The sequence below is a fragment of the Larus michahellis genome, chromosome 12 (genome assembly GCF_964199755.1).
Source record: "Larus michahellis chromosome 12, bLarMic1.1, whole genome shotgun sequence".
In the NCBI taxonomy this organism is placed as follows: domain Eukaryota; kingdom Metazoa; phylum Chordata; class Aves; order Charadriiformes; family Laridae; genus Larus; species Larus michahellis.
In genome coordinates, this window is record NC_133907.1 from 11,137,327 (window position 1) to 11,160,023 (window position 22,697).

Genomic DNA, 22,697 nt, shown 5'->3' on the forward strand with positions numbered 1-22,697 from the left:
TCTTCCACCCTGCCTGCTAAGAGAGGTGACCCTGGAGGGGGGTGGCTAATGAGTTCGGCCTCGTTACAAGCTTTTTTGTGTGTGTGTTCCACTTGTTGATGAACCTTTCTGGATGAGCAACTTCTAGGGAAACGGGTCTGAGCACCGAGTAATCCATTCAGACATCCCAACACCCACTCTCTGTTCCCTAATCAACAGCAAAACTGTGTCCTTTCTTTGACAACGAAGAGAGTGGCTTGTCACTAAAGCTGCTTTTACCTGTCGGTTTCTCTTCTTCTCATGAATCTCTGAGCGCAAGCTGTTATTTGATGGCGTAAGACATCCACGCGTTCCTTAGGGAGCCCGGCAGACTGAAATACGCTCTGCAGTTTTTCTGATCAAAAGTTTATTTAAAGTATTTATTTTGGGGGAGGAAGTCTGGGGAAAAAAAAAATAAAAAAAAAGTCAGGTTGTCACATTTTTTCCATGCGTATCTTGTGCCATTGCACATTTCCTTGCAATCTTGATGACATCAAGTGACACAGAGAGCTCAATGCCTGGGAAAGGCAGCGGGAAGCAGCTGTTACGTGAGGAGGCATCACGCTACATCAGAGGGCTATTGCAGCGCTGCTCCGACACCGGCAGCATGAGCTTCTGCGGGAAGCAGGGGCTCAGGCTGCAAAAACATTCAGGTCAGAGGCGGGTCAGATCCTTCTGAAGTGACAGCTTCTCTTCGTGGGCTTCTGAGCTTCCCGGAGGGTCCTTTGTGCTGGTGTTTTTTCTTGCTGGAGCAGGCAGAGCGCAATCCAGCACCGCAGCGCTGTGCCGGGGGGGTATCTTCGTGTTAGCACCCTTGGGGATAGTCTCACCTCATTTGGACTCTTGCCCTACAAGATCACTCTGGCTTCGTCCCTCCTCCAGCTAAAGGTTGACAGTCAACCTGTGGGACAGCTTCTTGCTCTTCCCTAAGCTGTGCTCAGGCATCGTAGGACCATCTGTTCCCCAGCATGCTGCTCTCTGCATCCCACTCTGGGATGCACAGCTAAAAAAAAAAAAAATCCCCACATTTTCTGCAGACCAACTGCACGGTCAGCAGCAGCCACCAGAGCAGAGCCAGGCCTCCTGGTGTCCAGAGCAGCAGTGTCATTAACACCAGTCCTAGACCACACAGGATAGAATCACAGAATTGTCAAGTTGGAAGGGACCTTTCAGATCATTGAGTCCAACCATCAGCCTAACACTGACAAAAACCATCACTAAACCATATCACTAAGCACTACATCTACCCGTCTTTTAAATACCTCTAGGGATGATGATTCCACCACTTCCCTGAGCAGCGGATGGATGCAAGAGGCAGCAAAACCCTTGCCAAAGGCAGGCGTATTAATCCAGAATCAGCCATACAAGAGCACAGCCAGCCATTAAAGGCTGATGGTGGCTGCAGTCAAGTCGGTTGGCTCAAGGCTGCAACACCATCCATCATGCGGCGTGCGCCATGCCAGGCAGCTGCAACATCTTCTCATTGCAGCAAGATAGGATTGCATTTATCCATAGCCCAGACCTCCGGGTGAAAGGCTTATGGTGTGCGAAGCAATGGGACAAGAGATGGTGAACCTGAGAGTTTGCTAGAAGTTAGGATGAATTTCCAGAGGAAAATGTCAACTTCTGTTTAAAAATAGGAAGAATAAATACATTGAAAGCCCTGCATTTTTATCCTCATGTGTTAAGATTTCAGGCAAAAGTTTTGGCATCTTTTGGTTTTTTGGCTTGTGGAAAAAGGAAAAAAAAAAAAAAAAGAAAAGATACATTCTGTAGACAATCCCAAACTTCATTTTTCTACTTAAAAAGAGCTTTAACGGAAAATGTTTGACCTTGTAGGGGATAGTCTTGGATGAGGAGGTCACTGTAAGGACACGTGAGCGTGTGCAGGAAAGGACGGACACTTTGGTGGATGCTCTGGGGGGCTCGTTCACACAGCGTTGGGGGTTTTGAGTACGACAAATAGGACACATCTTATTTAAGAAGTACAGGTCACATACCGTGCTCCCAGTTGTTTGAAGTGCTTTGTTATTATCATTGCTATATACTGCATGTACTGTCACAGTGCTGGCCACAGGCTGCCAAGAAAATATCTGGGCTGCTGGGGTGGCATTTGCATCCTTACCAGATTTGGCCTCCAGACACCGCAGTCCAAGCGTTAGCGTAAAGCTGTAGCTTTCTGGATCGCTTTCAAATACGAGCTGGAGTGAAGAGAAAGCGCCAGGCCAGCGTAGCAACCTCCTGGGGCTGCGCTGGTCCCTGGGCACAGCGTGGCTGAGCCTTCCTCCCTCCGCTGCATCTCATGAAGGCAGGCAGGGCCTTGGGGTGAATCCTGCGCCATTACTTTCGGGTAGGTAGTAGCGTGGGACTCAAAAGCACAACTTTTTGCCAAGTGATCTCAGGAAATCAAACTGGCTTCCCAGGGCTGGTTTTGAAATAAAACAGAGTTGAATCAGGAGGCAGAGCTACACGAAGTCAGTCTGGGGATGCCACCGAGCGTGGGTATGTTTTGCCCTATTGAGGTCCGTTCCCCTTCCTCCGTGCCTCGGTATTATCATCAGGGTGTTTCCTGCACTGCCTGCAGCTTTTTGTTGGTGTTTTTTATCTCTTCCTGCGTGCCATGGCAGGGGTGTGGGTATCTATCACGGCAAACGGCTGGTTTTGGGGCGCGCAGACAGATTCTGGCTGGAGGCGGGAATGGGGGCGGAGGTGGAGCAGGTCTGGCTGCGCAGCCGGTGCCAGGGCGAGAGGAGAAGCTGGTGCTCCTCAACCAGGCGCTGAGCCCGGGGATGAACGGCTCCGGGGCCCATCTGTGGTGGGAGAGCTGCAGGGTGGCAGAGGCGCTGTCTCTGCGTCTGTCTGGTGCTCGGCGAGATGGCAGGTTGGGAGAGCCAAGTCCTCCCGGCTCGCACTGCTCAACTTTGCACACAACCTGAAATTAAAGCTCATTTAGCTCGAGCAGGGACTGGATCCACTCCTTGGCAAACGCTCTTCATGCTCTCCAGTTGAGTTGTCCCACTTCTTCTCCCCCTCACAAGGCTGAGGACCGGAGTGTCCTTACAGCAGGGATGGAGCGAGTCTTTCCCTCTCCCGACAAAGCAATCAGCCCTAACAAGTCCTGTTCCGGTCTGGGCATTCAGGCAGCAATATCTACGCCCTCGTGTGCTCACGCACCTTCCACCGCGCTGGTGGGGCTTTGCAGGAGCATGGGCCAGGAGGACGGCTGGCGACCTGGCACTGCAACCAGCTTGTTCGTTTGGCTTCAGCCACCCAGTGGTGTCCCCAAGACTGAAGTGACACAAGGAGGTGATACCACCCAGAGGGATGTTCCTGGGCCTCCGTGGCGACAAGAACAGCCAAAACTTCCTCTTCTTCGGGAGTGGCCCCAAGCTCAACAACAGCTCCTAGGCTGTGCTTCACGGCAGGGTGGATACAAAGGTATGTGCTTGATCTGCTGTACCGCTGTGCCCCAGGCACCTTTTCCTCCTTGAACCTGGCTGCTGTCACCAGCTCTGCATTTCACCCCTGAATAAGGCTGGCAACCCAGGGGCAGATGAGCTGAAGCACACTTGGATTTTACCCTGTGGGAGCCTGCAGAGCAAAAGGCACTATAAAAAGACACAAAGCTATTCTTTTTTTCCCTGGGAGGCACTTCCCCGGCGCTACACCCGGTGAAATAGCTCAGGCCACACAGGGTGCGATGGTGTCTTTGGCCATGCCCTGATGGAGAGGGTGAATGGCGGGATGCAGCTGGGACTGGGACGTGCATCCGAGCGATGCGCCGGAGAAACCCCGGGGAGCGATGGGGCGGGAGGGCAGGAGGAAGCGCCCGGCAGCAAAACCCACAGCGCCGAGCACCGAAGGAAGGATGTTCGGGCACATGCAGCTGCCAGGAGATGGGGTTACAAGGCGCAGCTAAACAAAGATCTCTGCGAGAAGGAAACGGATCCCTCCTGCCGACTGTAAGGTAGGAGCCGAGCAGTAGCTGCTTGACATCATCGGGATGAGCATTGGATTACAGCAGGCAGGGACTGACTCGGGAGGGGAGGAGAACACGCCCCTCGGCCCCAGAAGTGCAACTTCATTTAGCAGCTCCCAGTACAAGGAAACGGCAAGTCTGAAACTGGTTGCGATTCCCCGGCCGGCTTGGCCGCTCGCCACAGTGGGCAGAGGCGCCTGGAGGGTGGAATCCAGCCTCGACTCCTGCCTCGGGACAGCGGGACTTGGGATTCGAGAGGCAGCAGGAGCTGGGGTGGCCGTAAGTAGGACTGTGCACGCTGCTGTGGGGCCGGCAACGGTCTGGGATGGTCAGTGGCCAGGAGACCTGGCAGCGCAGCGAGGGGCTGCTTGCCAGCTTCCCCCCGGCACGGGAGCCGGAGCTGCGAAGGGGTGATTTGTTTTAAGATACAGTTAACTTTCACCTAACCGACTGCGAACAGTGAGATTTTTGCTGCCTGCGAGCCGTGGGCTGAAAAACTAAGCCGCACCCCAGTTTTTCTGCTGTTGGGAGAAACCGTTTGTAGGCTGACGGTGGGGAGGTGGCTGCTGTTTCACTTGGAAAATGATGCCGTTCAGTACTTGCTGCAAAGGGGTAGCAGGGAGAGCAGACTCGGCTGTTAGAAATCAAAGGACTGTGGATCGGTGACCCCCGTGGGGATTTCTGGCCTCATTTCTCACATGTGTCCATGTATTCTGAGCGACTTGCCGGAGGGAATCCCTCACAGCGTCAGGGAGGCTCTGTGCTCGCCGGGGAGGGGATGCCAGCCTGCGGGACAGGCGCCCGGTGTGCCATCCGTGCGGGGCCGTGGTGTGAATCCATCCTCAGGGCTGTCGGGAGCTGCAGGGCTGCCCGGGGCTCCCCTTCCAGCCACAGGCAAGGGCTTTGCAGAGTACAGTGTCGGAAGCAGTCTCAGAGACTCCCTGGCATCCAGCTTTCCAAGCAAATGTTTTAAAAGGCAAAGATGTGGGATAAAAAAAGAACTGCTGTGTGGTGGTATTCTCAGGAGGCTTTGCAAATTCCTCCACCTCGGAGCTGTGTGTCTTTCTCTTCTTTCTCTGGATTCCCCTAAGCAGCTGGTAGCGAGCCGTGGTGGTGAGCTTTCACATGCATGTCATGCCTTGGCCCCAAGGGAGTGTTGGGGAAACGTTTCCCTTTGCTTGGCAGGGGTAAACGGGTCTACAGAACAAGGGCCGAGCATAGCCATGAATCCAGAAGCAATGCCCTAGGCGGCTGGGCTGGTGGCACAAACTGGGAGGAGGACACACTTGGGTCAAATGAGCCAGAGGCAGCCGCAGCAGGGATGCTGCAGCAGTGCAAGAGCGAGAAGAGACTTGTGGGGTGGAGACAGCCTGGCCAGGTGGTAGAGACCATTGGGTGGTTGTCAGCCCCCCAGGCTCCGGACCATTTGCTGGTGGAGAGGTCGACGTGCCTTGCTCGGGTAGCTGTGGAGCACACCTTGGCTTCTGAGTCTCTGGGCTGGAAAGAGCCACCATGTTAATGCATGGCCACCTAACTGAGAAATTATCACGTTTCCGCTCTTGTGAGGGATGATGTTTGGGAAAGAAGGATGCATGAAGAGATCCTCAACGTCTGGATTCATTCCTAGTGCAGATGTAGGTTAAATGGCTGTTTGCAAACATGGATGCACCAGTAGCGCTTAATGTACCTCGAGCACAGAACAGGGCATTGAGTCCTTCAGACAGAGCTCCCCGTGGATATACGTGTCCCCCATGCCATCATTTTCAGGGACAGTTTCCAGAGAGCTCAGACTAAGTAGTGCCTTAAAGAACTGGAGATCATTAAATATAGTCCATAGGCTCCCAGCGTAGGTAGCTTGGTCATGGGGAAATGAAGACACAAGAATGCTCGTAGCCATGTGTCTTCCAGCCACCTAGTATTTCTGTACTCAGTGGCCAGTGGTGCAGAGTTTTGCTGTTTTCTCTTATTCCAAAGAGAAGCCCACCTGCTTTTGAGCCCACTCAGAGGGATAACAACAGGCGTACAACCTAGACCCCCAAAATAACTATGGAAAATGGTTTCCAAATTCCTAACACTTCCTGATCTTCCACATTTTGGAGCCAGTTTCTGCACCATACTGCCATGCATTAATCCCTCCAGCCTGTCCAGGCAACCAAACACCTGCGTTGGTCCTATCTTAGAGGGGCTACACACAAAGCAGATTATTTTCCTGGGCTCATACGAGGTCTGTGTCAGAATCAGGGATGAATCCACAAGTCCATAAAGAACAGCAGAAGCTTCAACCCAGCTTTTTGTTTGCCTTTCTATGCCACCCTGTTCTGGTTTCTCCCATTTTCACATTCAAAGCCTGGATCCGATTGTTTCTCCACACCACTAAGGGTTTCCTTAGCATCAAAGCTGTACACATGATCCAGAAAACAAATTTTCCATCACAGTACCCATTTTAGAGAGGATGAGAGGGGGAAAACCCCCCCATGCTTCTAGTTGTCTCTAGCCCATGACTAGACAAAGCTAAGTCATAAAGAGAGCTGCTCCCAAGGCTTGCCAGTGAGAAGGGGAGGTGCAGCTTTTGCATGGACTTTGTCCCCAGCTCCTCAACCCGGCAGTTGGAGAGGTCAGGACATGGCTCCAAGACCCAGCTGGCACCTGCAGCACGAGCAGGAAGAACAGCAGTTGGACTATGAACCACCTATTCCCCTGTTTCAAAACTCTCAATCCCTTCAAGATACCGACTTTACACCAACCATTTCTGGTTTGCATGATGAATTCCCAAACGCTTCCTTCCCTGCACAGCCCCAGAGAGGCTCGGTGCTCTTTGCACGGCTCCTCCACATCAGCTTTCATGCACGCATGTTGCTGGTCACAAGCCACCGCCTCGGGAACTCCCTGGTGAGCGCCAAAACGCCAACATTTGTTGATATTTGCAGTGATGTAATAAGCCAAACATATCCCCACCAGAGCGTCATCAACTTTACTGGAATTACTGTTTCCACAAAGTGTAATTAATCTGCGGCGCTCATTGCCATGAGATATCACTGGAACAAAGAGCTCAGAAGGCATTTTAATAGACATCAGGTAGTTAATTATCTTCGGTAACAAAACAATCCTGGGTATGATTAAGAGGATATTGCATTTTAAGCTTGTAAGACCTCCTGGTTCAGGGTAATTAGTGACTGATGAAAAACATTCCACTACAATTACAAGTTTTCTTGCACCTCTGAGGCCAGGGGTGCCAGCTGCTCCTGGGGAGCGGGCAGTGCATGGGAGAGTCTCTCAGTCTGGGCCGGGAGGAGCGGGCTCCTGTTCCCATCAGGGATGTGAACAGCCTCTTGTTTACCCAGAAGGTGAAAGACGACGAGAACGACCTTCTCGCTGCTGCCATCCCCTTACTTGAAACCAGAGAGGATTTCCTCTCTGGATCAAAAGCAGCACCATCGCAGCTGTTATGTAGAATAAGACTAAATTCTGCCAAAAAGCATTCTGGTTGTTTTTTTTTATTTTTTGGAACATATATTCATTTTGAAGCAATGCTGATAGCACGGAGTTTGTTTTGTGTGCTTGTTCCTGTTGGGTAACAGCTAATAAACATGGAAAGAATCTGAACCCCAAACACATGCATCATGCTGATGCCCTTGTAGTTCATTCCTGATGGGGTATGGATGTTTAGCTATCCAATGAACATTTCCACAGGGGGCCCAAAATAATCCGTGGTACGTTGATGGGTTATAGGGCAAGATTAGGAAATACAACATGTTCTTTAACAAGTTACTTTCACCCATCCTCAGTCACACTGCCTGGACTAATCCACCTCACTACCCTTAAATCCCCAAACTCCCCGTCTGGGATTTGTCCGGGCTTTCCACGGAGGGGCCTTCATAGCTCTGCCCATCACCCCGGGAGCAGCAGGAGTGGATGGCCCAGCAGAGGATGAGCCTTTGGGGGCGGAACAAGGGGCCAGCTTCAGATTTGCAGACTCCAGATCCCCAAGCGAGGGCTGTGGGGACAAACATCTAACCAGAGCCAGGGTGGCAGGGTTGGAAAGCCAATACCAGTTGCTATAGAGTTTCTGTCTCCAAAATCAGATTTTTTTTGGAGAGAAAATGGGGGTCCCCCCCCATCCCATCAGGAACAGGGGTGCTCGGTGATAACTTTTACTTCAGAGCATCATTGCTCCAATTTGCTTTAAGCCTCTCTTGGCGGAGGGCCATGTATTTTGAGATATTTTGCAACACATCTGAAGCGCTGGAGGTTTAACTGTTTGGGCTGCATAACACACGAGCCAGAGCGGAGCAGGAAGGCAAAGGAGGAAAATAAAGACTTGTGGATTTCCAAAGCTGGCTTGCTTTCTTCCTTCCTGCTTTTGTTTGCCTGCTTGGTGCCCTAAAAGGGCAATGCATATTCCCAGAGTTGTGGGAATACTGTTTCTTTTCCGTTCCAGTGTTTCCAGTAAGCACTTCACTGTAAATGGGGTAAACACTAACAAAAGTGTATTGTTAAGTCGCCCATGTCTTTATTTGGCTACTGTCACCATCATAATTAGTATTTTCCACTTCTGTAAGCCTGTCATCTGCAGGTCTGAAAGTGCTTTACAAATATTTGAAGCATCTGGCGAGGGGAGCAAGTATTATTAGCTCCATTTAACAGATGGGCAAACAGACACACAGAAGCAGCAAGTGCCCTGTCCTTGAAGCAGGGCCAGGGCCAGCAAGTAGCCAGCTCCAACAACTAGGGAGTTTTAAAAGTGGGTCAAAAAAATAAAGAGAAAGGCTGTAGATCTGTCCTGGCTTGGAAACTGAAACCAGAGTGGTACTCAACCCAGACAGGGCAGACGGATGAATGGCTGGATGAGCTACTGCTTAGATGGTTAAATGGTTCATCTCTTCCTTTCTCTTCTGCTAATATTTGTCCCTGGGACAAAGTGGAAAAAAAACAGTCCACGATGTTCCAAAAAGCCTGAAAGCTGAAACAGCTGCTAAAATAAGCAAGTGTCTTGTTGGCTGGGCTCTGCAGGTCAGGGGATTGCAAAGCACCCACAGATGTTAAGGCCACAGAGGAAATGTCTGTGAGTGGGGCCTGGGGACAGCAGGAGAAGGCACAGCTGCGCACAAACGGCAAAGAAACCCAAGGGGCAGAAGAGTGACCAAGCAAGGCGACTAAAAGTACCAGATCAAACTTCCCCAGTTGCCTCAGAGAAGCTGATGTGGAAGTTTCACTTCTTTAAAGGGCAGTGGAGCTGCAAACCAATATTCATTTATAGTGTGGAGGCAGCCACCGGGTCCCCCCCGTGGTGCAGGTCAGGAGACGCGAGTCGCTGCGGTTCTCCCCCAGCACACCCACGTGAAGTTCACAAAAGGAGAAGCAAAACCAAAGGGAACTTCTCTCTGAAGCCAGGACATCCCTTGTTCTTAGACACAAGAGGCCAAGTCTCTATGAGCACGAAGCCTCCTGAGAAGGTGCCACACGACCATCACCGTCCCACAGCCTTCGGTTGCTGTCTCCGTGCTCACCAAGCCAGGCACAGCCCTGCCAGACACTGCGTCCCCTTTGCTGCCCTCGTCACAGACGGTGGAAAAAGCAGCTGAACTTTATGCTTTCCAACAAAAGCACAGATAATGTTTTCTTACGTTTATTTTCTTTTCCTTCCCCAGAAGCTGCTGCCCTGCTGCGTGTGAAGCTTGTTTGAAGTCATGTCCAAAAGGAAAGTCAACTAAATCAGGTAGGGATTCACACTATGGACTCATATAATTTTTATTCACAGGGAGATATTACATAAACAGGAATGTGTTTTTCCCTTCCAATTTTAGAGAGTCATTTGAACTCCCTCTGTATTCTGAATTACTAGATGCTAGAAAGCTGCTAAGAGGAAAAAAAATATCAGCAATCCTGCCGTAATGACTTTCCTGCTGTATTTTCCGTACTTCACAGCCATGTACTCATCCCGAGCCACGTTCCGACGCTGACTCTAAGGGCAGCCCCTAGTGCAAGCCGTGCTGCACGGCATCTCCCTGCCAGCCACAGGGATGTTGTGTCCAAATCCCGCTCACGGGCAGCCCGAAGGCTTTGCATGGGAATATTGTTTGCCTGTACGTAACCATGTAAGCGAGTTTTGCTTCACACGTAGAGTCAGCCCAGCGAGATCCAGGGAACCCCCTAAAGCTTAACCTTTTGTGGCACTTGCGTAACCGGCCAGCTCAGCCAGTCCTTTCCGCGGTTTCACTCCCATGACTCCCGCACTCAGGGCATCTCCTCACATCACCTTGCTGCTTTCTCGTGTTCCCGCGCTGAGCTTCCCCTTACACAGGGCCGTCACTGCCACATTGTTTGTGGGCGATACAGGATCTCAGGGCTCTTTGGGGCATGTAGACATTCATCCCACAGGTCTCCCAGAGCGGTTTGTCTCTTGTATCCAGCATCTTTCCCGTGTATGCTAGAGATACCCTGTGTCCTTCTACGCCTAGGCTACATTTCAGTGGGCGATAAAATAGTTGGCAATTCATTTAATAGAAGCTTTCCCTTTCCTAAGGCTATAACTTGCAATGATCGCTGAGCATCCCCAGTGTAACGTTACAGGCGTGTCTCGAGCGCCGCTTCAACTCGTGTCTAGGTGTCATATCCCTGGTGACTTATGCAGACAGATTTACCCTGCCTGCAGAAAGGATCAGAAGCTGCTGTCACCTGACAGAGCTGTACAAAAATTCTCCATCCATCACAGAAACACTCAGAGAAGAGGGTGTGCGGGCTAGCAAAGCTTTCTCTGTCCAGGTAGGGGTCCCAGCAGGGCAGTGCAGCCAAAGGGACTACTGATTTCAGTGGGTAACAAGCCACGGAGCCACCCAGAAGGGCTTAGCTCAGCCACCCCTCACTGCCAGCCTGGTTCTAACTCCTACGCTTTCCTTTTCTATTGCGTGTAAAGTACCATCCCAGCCACCCAGTCCCTCTCACAGCTCCCAAAGACACATCTCCCCCCTGCTCCCCTCTTTCAGGCAAGCACTGCCCCTGCCCCGGGCTGTGTCCTGCTGGTGGGTCCCTTCCGTGCGGCGGGGCGGACGGCCAGAGCAGCCAGCTGCAGGGAGCAGAGCTAAGCCTAGTTTTGCTAATCAGCCTCATTCCACTCCAAAGAGTTGCCCTGGTTATTTTTAGGCCCCGCTGGGAGCTGCCAGGGCTCCCACACCTCAGGAGGTTTCACAGCTTCTGGCTCAGCCCCTCACACCACGCCGACTCAGGAGGAGACTCTTTGGATGCTGGATGTGAGTTCCTAGGGGATTGTGCAAGCCTGAATGAGGAAGAGCCAAGGCAGGTGGCTCTCAGCCTCACGCACCCCGTGCTCAGCTGAGCTTCCTCAACTAGCAGCAGCCCAAACTGCATAGTCACAGCCCATACAACACCTCTTCCAAGCTAAGCTCTCCTTCCCAGCCACGCAAGCACTGCTGTCATGCAGCAGCAGAGCTCCGCTCCTCAGATCACAAAGAAAAACTGGACAAAAATTGCTCTTTTTCCTGCTAGGCATAAAAATAAAGAGCCATCCTCGCTTACCTCTGTCCTTGTAGAGAGGTCCTCCTCCACACAGAAACACCACTATCCCATCAAGACCTGCTGTGGCTTCACCTTCCTTTTATACATGACAAGGGCAGCTGTGCTAGAAATTAGCCCCAGCTGCGTCTCCTCTGCACTAATTTGACTTCTCCTTGCCCAGGGAAGCCTGCAAGCTGGTGGGGAGGTTGTGCTGGGGGTGAACATCCCCAGGCAAGGAATTCAAGTGGGGTTTGCTTTAGGTGGTGCTCACTCAGAGGTCAGGGCCCCGGCGTGATCAAAAAAGCTGTGGGAGCACTGGGGAGTTTCCAGCCTTTGAGGTGAAATCCAGCAGGGACTTTTCTTCCTGAGTGGTTTGGGGGAAGACAGGGAACCCAAGGCTGAAGGGGATCCCCGTTGCAAAGGAATCCACCCCATGGCCCCGGTGTGACGGGGTGTCCACACATCACAAACCGGGACAATACCTGAGTCTTCCTGGAACATGCCTGCAGCAGCAGCTGTGGGGCTTTTGTAGCCCCACAAAGGGTTTAAAGTGACTGGTCTGTGGTTCGTCTGCTTTGCAAGTTCAGGCATCAGCAGATCTTCCATGTAGTCACTGGTTTTGTTCATGTAAAAATACGTTGGCTTATAAAGGCAGCTAAATAAGAAGTTGGGAGAAATGGATAATAGCGCAGGAGGGACTCGTACCCTCGTACTCTTTACAGCTTTGAAAGGGTCTCTGCAGGGGACGGAGAGGCCCACGGGCGCTGGCTCACAGGGCGATGGGTGCTCCTGGCTGTGCTGGGTGAACACGAGGTGCTCTGGCTCGTTGCTCTTTGCTGTGCAGAAGTCGGCATCGCATCCACCTACTGCGAGCCTGGCTTGAGGGGGTGAAAAATGGGGGGAGAAAGGTGACAGCCTGACACATCCTAGGGGTGGCCGGGGCTGAGTGTGCCTCATCCTGCTCTGCAACCCCATCCCTTGGGGGGATGTGCGTCTTTCGGGGGCGAGGAGGGGAACCGGAGTGCCCTGATTTATTAGCACCTCGAAGCTGTGGGATGTGAAAAACAAGCTCGACCTGGGAACAAAACAAAAATACAACTGCTGTCACGGCAACTGTCTCCAGATGCATGAAGAGACCAATTATTTCCATTAATCAACTTAGAAGCTGCAGAGGAGACTTAAACTGCAGCCGAGGCTCGGTGCTGAGGGGAGGGAGGAGCAGAGAGCTCCATCAGACCCTGGTTGCCAAGGCAAACCATGATTCCTCTTGTGGCGGAGGATTTTTGGAGTGGATGCTCAGCACCCATACCCTGTGGGGACTGGCAGAGGGGTGCTGCCTGCTCTGGGCATGAGGCTTCAGGCTGGCAGTGTTGTGTGGCCAGAACTGGGCACCGGGGTGCCCTTTGGGCAGACAGATGGACGGATGGACAGGCAGCTCCTTCCCATCGTCGGCCACGCATCCTGACGCTAAGGAGATGCTGGCGGGGCTGAGCAATGCCCTCCCGCCTCCCCCACTCCTCCCCAAGCCTTCCCCCCTCCTCTGGGGCCTGCAGCAGCGCGCAGAAGGACTCACCCTGCCCCGATGCCAAGGGTCGGCCGGGATTTTGAAATCCGGCTGGAGCATCTCTTACGTCAGCTGGGAGCCAGGCAGCGGCCGGGAGGATATGGGGCAGCAGGAGGTGCCTTGGGACAGCAGGGACGCTGCAGTGGGGGTCCCTGGGGACATGCTGAAGGCCAGGAGGTGGGAGGGGGGGCGGAGTTTGGGGAGCTTGGTAGAGGCAGAAGCTCAGTGCAAGGTTTACAAAGTCCTGGAGGACTCAGTCTCAGCCTAATTTTAAACCCGGAGCTAAGCAATTAGTTATCAGTTCTACAGGCATTAAGTGACATTAAGTGTACTGTAAAACAAGGGCAAAGCAAAGCAAAGGATATGTTTACGAGCACTGAGCCTCATTCCCCTTGCTGTGTCTGATCTCCTCCTATATGAATTATAATTTTCCACCAAGTCCTAGAGAAGCCTAGAAGCTCTGTTCCTGCAAAACCCCTGCAGTGGCTGGAGAAGCTGTGACATCTGCGCTGGCTGAATTCATGGTATTTAGCGTAAGAGCCAGAGGGTGCAGAGTTATTATGAGGAATCCCACAGCAAAAGCCTTCCAAAAATACCAATGTGCCATGCCCAACCTTGACATCTCTTCACCACCAAAGGGCGATGAGGCTTTTCTACGCTATTCTCTCCTGGAAAGAAGCTGCTCAGCGTGACGTGGATGCACGTGTGCTGGTAGAAGACCAGGCTGCTGCCCTGGTCCTGCCTGTTTTCTCACCCGGCCGGGAAACTCGGGGCTCAGCAGTTTGGAGCACATCAGTTCTGGCCAAAAAGACCAACCACTACTACATTTTGGAGGACATAGACCCAGCAGGAAAGCAGGGGAGCTCTGTGCCTGGTGCAGACCCTGCTTCTTGTGTGTCTCCACGACCAGACCAGGCTCCCAACAGGACATCTGCAGCTTCAGCTCGGCTTCTGGCCGCGGATCTAAGCTCTAGTGCATGGGAGTCATGAGCCATGGCGAGGCCTTGAAGGCACGAGCACAGGTCTAAAAATACTCCCTAACCCCGATAACACGGTTACGGAGCCATCCTTCTTTGATGTGCAACCCCTCATGCGTGTTCCCAGACAAGAGCCAGTGGAAAATTTGCCGAAATTCCAGCTGGAAGTTGTCAGACAGTTGGTGGAAACCCCCTGACCTCAAATGCTGGCTTCAGCCCTACAGGATTTTTTTTCCTCCTCGCTGGATGTGACTGTCCCAGCAGGAAGCCTCACAGCAGACCCACAGGGAGCACAGAAATCCCGGTGCTCCCCTCTCTGTGCTCTACCAGGCCCCCCTCCGCAGCAAACCATCTTACACTGTAAATATTTTAAAAGCCCCAGCAGGGCTGTGGAGCATGTTTTGCTGTTGTTATGGATCCGGCCCCAGCAGGAGAGGTCTAATAATAGTCACTGTACCCTGGAATGAAAGGGCAAGGGGCGCTGCACAACACAGGGAGCTCGAAGGCGACCGTACCACTTCGTGCCTTGGTCCCTGCCGGTTGACAACGAAAGGGAGAGAAGCGGGATGCGCTGCACGAGCAGAAGAAGGGCTCACATCCCTGTTCCCCGGCACAACTTCAAAATTTCACCTCAAAAACACAGCAAGGTTTAGCTTGGCTGCGTGGCTTTGTTTGGGGGCTAAAAGAGAGCGTTAAATCCTCTGGCATGAGACCAAGCGGGCGGGAGAACACGTCCCCAGCCGGGCTGCAGCACCGAGGAGCCATCTTCAACCAGAACCTGCAGCTGTTGGTCCCAACGGCCGCTGGCAACGGGCTGTCACAGGGCCACAGCCGGGCAGCAGCACCCCGGGACGTGAGTCTGCTGGGGCTCCTGCCCCCGGGGACCTCGGTGTCCCAGCCCCTGCCCTCAGGGGCTGCCTGCTGTGGCCACAGAGGTGGCCGAGGTGCGGGGATCCCTCCTTGGGTGTCCCAGGGAACAGCACAGCAGGCTGAGCAACTCCTCCTGCTTGTCCCGGAGGGACAGGGAGGTCTCTAAAGGAAAGCAGGGTGGGCGCAGGCGATGATTCAGGCTTAGTTAAGCAGGGAAATCCTTTGAACCTCCTTCCTTACAGCAGCCCAGGCGTGCTGTGCTGGCTACCCTAAGGGGCAAGGATGTCCAAGGAAGAGGCTAAGACACCTTATGACCAAAACTGCCGTGGATGCCATCCAGAGACGAACGGGACTTTCTCTGACCTAGAGACCCTTTGCGCTCGCTGCAAAGGTGGGTTAAATGGAGAGGAAAATACTGAGGAGAGCAAGAGGTAAGAGAGGCAGAGCAGAACGGAGGGGAAGCAGGCCGAATTCAGCACAGCCTGCTGATGGCCAGCATCAGTGCAGAGTCCAAAAATAGCCCTTCCTAGCCATAAAAAGCTTACAGTTTAACCTAGACAAGGGACAGATGCAATATCGTGTGAAGGGTTTCCTTGAAACTGGAGTCCGGGGCTGGGTGTGACCGTAACATCCATCCGATCCCTCGGCATTAGACCCCGGCCGCTGGCTCGGGTCGCAGGGCTTGTGTTTGCTCTGCAGGAGCACGGCCCTGTGGTGACTTTAACCTGCCCGTGGTGTTTCCAGGTCATTTGTCTGCCGTACTCTCATTATTTGCAGTAACTGTTTGCTCGTAGTCCTGGGAGAAGCAGGCAAGGGCGGAAAATGGGAATTAACTGCTGGCTTGTCAGTGGGACCGAGAGGGGCGTTGAGCTGACCCAAAATAAATGCCCTGGTTTCTTCTACCACAAGGCAGAAGAAACATTTAACCCTTTAATTTCTCAGCATCCGCCTTCTAAATGGGTAAAATTCAGCCCTGGAGTGTGTGGGGCTGGTTTAGCTGCAGCCCCCCCGGAGCAGAGCCAGCTGCTCCGTCAGCTGCTGGGTGATTTCCCTGGAAAATGCCAGTGAGCCCAACTGCTGTCCGACAGCAAAACCGCTCGGGAAGCTGAGTCCAGGCCAGCAAAGCAAAGACTATTACAGCTCCAGATTTTGTTTTTTCAGTCCTCACAAGACACTACAGAAAAATAAGTCCAGGCCAAACGGCAGGTTTGGCAGAGCCAGGTTATTTTGGGGGGGGGGGGGGGGGCAGGGCACGGGAGCAGAGGTGGCTCTGGGGACACGTCTGGTGTCTATGGGAGCTTGCGAGGGGCTTCCTCACTTGTGTCCAGCTGCCCTGGGGCGGGCAGCACCGTGTCCCCACGGTGGAGGGGACACAGCCTCCCTCCAAGCAGCACAGAAAAGCTTTTCAGCAATGTGCAACAGGCAGCAGGTCCCAGCCCCCTGCCAATGGCCTTTGTCACCGTGCCACGCATCCCCTGCCCCGTCCCCGCGGGCTGGCACGCTGCTCCGAGGGCGCAGGGACCGTTTCTGTTACCGTCAGCAGCGAGGAGGGAAGGGGGGCAGGAAATGACCCTCTGGGGACAAGTTGAATCATCTCTTTGAAGCGCCCTGGGAAACCTCTGCAGGGTATTTGTGTGCTGTGGGCTTATTCCTGCAAGGCCTGGCAAGAGCTGGCACATCATCCCCTCCCGCCAGCCCACGGCAGTACAGAAAACCAAAGGTGGGGAGCCGGCGGGTGATGCACCCCCCCTTTGCACCCCCCTGCCACCGCTAAATGACTGGCCACCGTGACGCAGTTTCAGGTTGAGCTACGCAGGCAAGAGGCAAGGTGGTTCCTTTCTTGTCCCTGGCAGACGTTAAAAGATGTTTCCACTGACTAAAAACCCACTGAAATGTTTTGCACCTGCCTGGAAATGTGGAAATGCTCTTTGAAAAAAATCATGTTTTTTCTATCAAAAATCGAGGCGAGCGCTCCCATCGCCTTGGTCCAACAGCTTCCCGGAGGCAGAGGCTGGAGAGTCTCTGCCAGCGGGAGGGGGGTCTGCCCGCAAGGCTTTTGAGAGCCGCCCACCTTGAAAATCCTGAAGGAACTGCACGAATGTGAAAGCTTTGCTCATAAACCCGCCCCTCTCCAGCGGAGAGCCGGAGGCAGGAGCTCTCCCAGCCGCGGAAAACAAATCAATCACAGGCGCCATCTCCCGGCCACCGAGCCGGGACCCAGCCCGGCCCCGAGCAGCACCTGCCTCTGCACCACTTGGTTCCTGCCCCGAGCTTAAATCAAGATCCTATCCTTTTCCCATGGGATGGGGCATTTAGTCACTTGCCCAGCGCTGTCGCAGCCGAGCACATCTGCCGTTGGCAGCTACGTCAAGGGACACCGGGAAAATGCCACATCCCGGGGGGGCTGGCCGTCTCCTGCTCCCCATTTTGTGGAGTCCATCCTATGAACCAGGTGGTCCAGCCCCTGGTGCAAGGGCAGGAGGACTCCTGCCCAAATCAGCTCTGAACTGGCCTCACTGATGTGCAGATGGACCCAGGCTTGTGCAGACCGCTCTTAGGGAAGCCTCCCGTGTCCGTGTGACATCTCTCCAGCAGCTACAGGAGGTCAGCAGCCTCTGGGCTCCCAAAACCTGCAAGGAGCACTTGTCTGGGAATGATGGATACTCGTCCTGTCCCAGGGACAAGGCACTTTGCTCGCTGAGATAAGCCAGCCAGGGAGGGCACCTTGTCCCAGGAGCCTGGAAAGGAAAGAGGGAAGACAAGGAAAAACAACATCCGGGATCTCTTCCTGGGGCAAAGGATGGAGGTTTTCCCGGAGCTCATTTAACAGAGGCTAGATGGATGCCAAGCGGGTGTTTGCAAGGATTTGCTGGATTTGGAGGAGCAGGTTCTCCTGGGGAGGTCTGGGTGGGCCAAGCCCCACATCCGACCACCGCGCGGGTGCCAGCGCTCGCTGAGCTGGCATCAGCACCAAGAGAGGAGCCCCTGGGGCTACTGACACACACTGGGTTTACACAGGTTTGAGGTTACCGCACCCTGCTCAGTCTCAGGAAAGGGGATAGTTTAACCTTTTTTATCCTGGCTATTGCATCTTCACCAGCAGCTTCTTTCTGCTGCCATAACATGGGGGATTACAGAGCCAGGAGTGCGATTCCTGCCCAGGCTGGTGGTCTGCCTGCAGATTTCCCTGCTAGGAAGATAAGCATCAAGCAGGATTTGTGCAGGAGCTAAGCAAATTTCTCAGTGGGACATTAACCCAAAGACACAAAAGCAAGTGCATGACGAGAAGCTGATTTTTTTCTCATTACACACAAGCGTTTCTAATCAGGACCTCCTTCTAGTATTGACATTATCAGCAGGGCTAAGGGTATTTTTCAGTGTGTAAAATTGGAGATAAGACAACTATTAAGCTCTAATTTCCATGCAAAAAACAAACTGAGTGCCAAACTGGCTAAACATGAGCAGGAACCAAGAGCACCAGGTTTCTAGTGCTGGCTGTCTCTGCGCCCAGCAGCCAGGACGCCTGCGATACGTCCCCCGAGCTGCTGATGTCCCTGGACTCTGCACGCTGTGTGACCGCTGGCAAGTTAAACCCTCAGCTAAAATAAAAGCCAACAACTCCAGGACCTAGTTCAGGCTGAACTAAGAGCTGGCTCGCCGCGGAGCTCGCTGGTGACGAGTGGCCGCTCCGAGCCTTTCTTCGTGCTGTGCGCTTGGCAGAGACACAAGCCTGGAGTGAAGGGATCCAAACAGCTCACGGAAGGGCTGATTTTCACATGTTGAAAGTGTTTATCTCAAAGCAGTCCAGCCCAACACTTTTTCAGTGACATCTGACTGATCCAAAGCCCCGTACCTGTAAAATACTCCCCTGCTCCCCGAGCTTTCCAGTGGGTGTCCATCGGGAAAATCCTCATTTCCCATTACAAATTCAGGTTGGATCAGCACACCCCACCCCCCCACGCAGCGAGCCAAATTTGGCTTCTGTTCAAAGCCTCCTGCGGTGTTTTGAGGAGGAAGGAGGGCTTTTTCTGTAACGCGACCTTGCAGCTCCTACAGGAGAAGGCCAGAAACTCAAAAGGGGAGGCAGGCGCCTCCTCTGCCTCGCTTTGCAATGGGAAGGCAGAACAAGGGCCAGTAAGGCAGCTGGGATGCATCCCTCCTGCCTACCTGCCCTCACCCGGCACCGTGGGCTACCCCACACCGTGGGTCACCCTGCACCGTGGGTCACCCCACACAGTGGGTCATCCAGCACCATGGGTCACCCCGCACAGTGGGTCACGCAACACCATGGGTCACCAAGCACCATGGGTCACCCCACACGCTGCCCTACGTGACGGGGTTGATATCTGAGATTTCAGCCGCTGCTGTGAGACGAACCGGAGCAGAGTTACAGGGACTATTTTTTCGTGCTGTAATTTAACTCCGGGGAGTAACCTAACCTGGAGGGAGCCATGACTGGAGGCTTGCTGAGCATCCTTGACCTCACCGCTGTGTTTTCTCCGCAGCGTTTTGCAGGTGTATGGAGATGCAATGGAGGTAGAGTCCAGCACATACACCGACTTTATTTCCTGCGATCGGGCCGGTCGGAGGAACGCTGTCCACGACATCCAACGAGATGCAACCACCATCAGCATGCGCAAGCTGACCGAGGACCTAGGTGACCTCGCTGTTGAAGGAGCAGGTGAGCAGACACCAGTAAGCCCAGCTCCTGGCACCCAGGCTGGAAGGGACTGGAAGGCAGCTGACCAGTCCCGTCTCTGGGAGCATCACGCAAATGCTCAGGAGGAACATCCCCTTCCTCACTGCATTCAGAGCCTTCGTGCTCGGTGGATACTCAGCTAGTGGGAGAGTCCCTAGGCCGAGGGGCTCTTGCAGTGAACGGGATGGTCCTGGCACATGAGCTCTGCACAATCCAGCCAAGTCCCTTTGCTGGGCTGGTTTGTAGAGATACTGGTGCTTAAACCAGACATGGACCAACCAAGAGCTTTCCCAGCGCACATTACACATCAGGTATAACTTAGGCTTTATAAAAATCAAGTGTGAGGTGGGTTGTGGTTTGTTTTTTCTCTGCTGGTTGGTTTTGATTTTTTTTAAAAATCAGCCTTCACGTAATTCCACCATATTTTAACTAACAACAGCAATAATTTTAAACACCACCGGCCATCTCCAAATCTTCCCCTGTAGGCCAGGCATGGCAGGAGCATCACCCTGCTCGCTGCATGCCGACCAGCTGACTACAAGAAGCAAGAATCCTCTGTTCAGAGCACAAGCAATCCAGCCACCTTGATTTCACTAATAAGCAACAAAACACACAGCACCACTGCAGAGGGTAAACTCAGTTTTTGCCCTTGCTCCTTTACTCCTCCAGCCTACAATCTGTAACTATAAAAACACTTTAAAATGCATAACCCCAACTGTACTGCTTTCAACATGTCCATACTAGCACATGTCCATCCACCCGCCCACAATGAGCACAAATTAGAGTTCTTCTAAGCGAGAGCGACCCCGGCTGTCCAGCAGACATTCCTGGGGTGCTTGCAAGTTGCTGTTACAGGTTGGACAAGGAGAGGACATCCCTGCCCCCTTGCTCCCTCCCAGCACCGCCAGAAGCGTTGAGAAGCCTTTGTACTCCAGGAACGTGAAGGGAGAACCCAATACTCTTAAGCCAAACATCTGGCCACGGGGAGGGTAGCGACAGGTCTTCAGGCGGCAATTTGAATAAAATCAGCTATAGCAATTACTGATCGCTTGTGTCCTCGGCAGGGTGTAACCGTGCTTTCTCCCCAATCCTTCCTTCTGCAGAAAGCCAAAGAGATGCCACCTCTTCTGAGAACGACCCTGGAGCAAGACCAAAGGGGCAAGAAAACAGCCCCTCCCCATGACAGTGCACAGGGGGCGGGATGGGCAGGAGGAGGGCCTTGCTGTGAACATTAAACAAGAATTCATGATTGAATCTGCGGAAAAAAAGCCAATCTGGAAGAGTAAGTGGCCTGTCGAATGCCTCTGCTGCAACCGTTTTTGTTTAGAGAGCCACAAGATGCTGTGCAAGGACTGGCACCTCCAAAAGACTTCTGCTCCCATCCCTAACGATTTAGAGCAACACTGCCGTGGTTGTAGTGATATGAGCCATTCTCGAGATGCCTTAGCTGCAATTTTCCCTTAGGGGAAAAAAAGATTTCAGTAATAATAGACACACCAGACTTTCCTGCCCAAGGTACCTTCCTCCTTTGCAAATTTAGACTATTATTTATTCTGTTTCCATAGATTAGAAATTTAGGTTATTGGTTTTTCTAAGCCTCACCCTCACCTGCATCTGAGACCTGACCTGGCCTCTGGACTGTCCGTGCGGCCCCTCGTCAGGGTGGGCGGTGGGGAAGGGACCCGGCCAGTCCCACTGCCTTCATGTCAAGCACCGCTCCCCTGTGCTGCTGCCGCTTTAGCATCAGGAAAGGACCAAAGCACAGCTCTGTGTGGACGAGCTCCACCCACAGGCCCAGCAGCACCAGCCACAGGCATCTTTTTCTTCGGGTTTTACTGTTTTAAGATATTGTTAAGTTGGGGGGGGGCGGGGGGAGAAACATTTTGCTGGTTTGACTGTTGAAATTCAGGCTTAACTTTGCAAGCTGTTAGCTGAGATGATCTCTGGTAGGATCTCACACCGTTCTCTCTTTTAGGAGACATGTTTTTGTGTTGAAGATGGTTTGATAAAACTATATAAGCTGTTGGAATAAATAACACAGCCTTCAAGTACTGAAGGTGTTGGTTTTTTTTTTCTGCCTGGGTGTTTCTTCTTCCTCTGTTTTGCCCGCTAGCTGGTTGAGCTGCAGAGTGGTTACACCAGCTTCTCCCAGCAGGGAGATAAGGAGCTGGGTTATAAGAGTCCCTGACATCTGGGTCTGTGAAACCCCCCAGGTTTGCAGCACCCAGGTGGAAGCAGAGCACAGAAGATGCTAAAAGTCTTCCCCGAGGTTCCCAGGTTTGCTGCCAGGCAGCGTTTATCCCCACGGGTGTTTCACCCCCCCGTGGGAGCCCTGCTCCCCTCCCCGTTACCAACCCGGCAGTCAAGCACAAGGCTGGCTCGGACTTGGCAGAGCGTCCCGGACACCAGCAGAAGAGGCGTCTTCCTCACGAGGACATCGCCAGCATTCCACCCAGCCCAGGCAGAGCCCATCCCGCCAGAGGCAGCCACAGCCCAGCTGGGATGGATGGACGGCCGGCTGGCACAAGGACAAGGCAGGGCTGGCCTGAGGAAGACTCTCCACTGGTGACACAAGGACAAGCGTCACCCTGTCAGCCTAGGGAAGAACCGAATGTTACAAGTTTTGAGATTTATCAGAGAAAACAAGGCCATAAATAAGCAGAGAAGCGGTTGCCAGGCAGAGGGAGAATTGTCTGTGGGCCGCCGGGAAGCGATGTCCGCGGGGCTGGCACAGAGATGGCCACGGCTCCGGCCCCCACGGGAAATGAGGATTTGGCAGCCAGGTAGGGGCTGCATCTGCTGCTTTGGCAGCTGCAAACCAGCTCGGCTCCCAGTGCTGCCTGGATACTACTGCGGCTCTGTGCCCGGACGGCGGCCAAGAGCCTGCTCCCTTTTCCCTGCGCTCGGAGACAAAACAGCAGGTAGCCCCTGGGCTCGGCTGACCACACAGTTGGGTCTTAAAGCCCCATTTCCAGCGCCCCTCGCTGCCACCAAACAGTATTTTTGGCTGGTGCTGACATGCAGAGAGAAAGCTGAAAGGCGGCGTGGAGGCACCGTGCACCGCGCAAGAGCTCCGGC

At 53.3% G+C, this 22,697-nt stretch overlaps 1 protein-coding gene across 2 annotated transcripts; it reads left to right on the forward strand.

Annotated features, from left to right (window-relative positions):
* The first annotated feature begins 3,966 nt into the window (after positions 1-3,966).
* On the forward strand, positions 3,967-21,693 carry PKIG (cAMP-dependent protein kinase inhibitor gamma). 2 transcript variants are annotated; one of them, XM_074605441.1, is made up of 4 exons: positions 3,967-3,985; positions 9,646-9,713; positions 19,426-19,601; positions 20,723-21,693. In XM_074605441.1, exons 3-4 carry the CDS (start codon positions 19,451-19,453, stop codon positions 20,800-20,802), a joined length of 231 nt encoding a protein of 76 aa, XP_074461542.1. In that variant the 5' UTR covers positions 3,967-3,985; positions 9,646-9,713; positions 19,426-19,450; the 3' UTR covers positions 20,803-21,693. The 2 variants fall into 2 exon arrangements, with proteins under 2 accessions (XP_074461542.1, XP_074461540.1); XM_074605439.1 differs by lacking the exon at positions 3,967-3,985 and adding an exon at positions 4,106-4,276.
* The last annotated feature ends 1,004 nt before the right edge of the window (positions 21,694-22,697 follow it).

Excerpts from the sequence above, each read along its gene's own strand:
- PKIG (XM_074605441.1), top strand. The coding sequence starts at position 19,451 with ATGGAGGTAGAGTCCAGCACATACACCGACTTTATTTCCTGCGATCGG. Across the intron at positions 19,602-20,722 it reads CCTCGCTGTTGAAGGAGCAG|AAAGCCAAAGAGATGCCACC; the intron begins GTGAGCAGACAC and ends TTCCTTCTGCAG.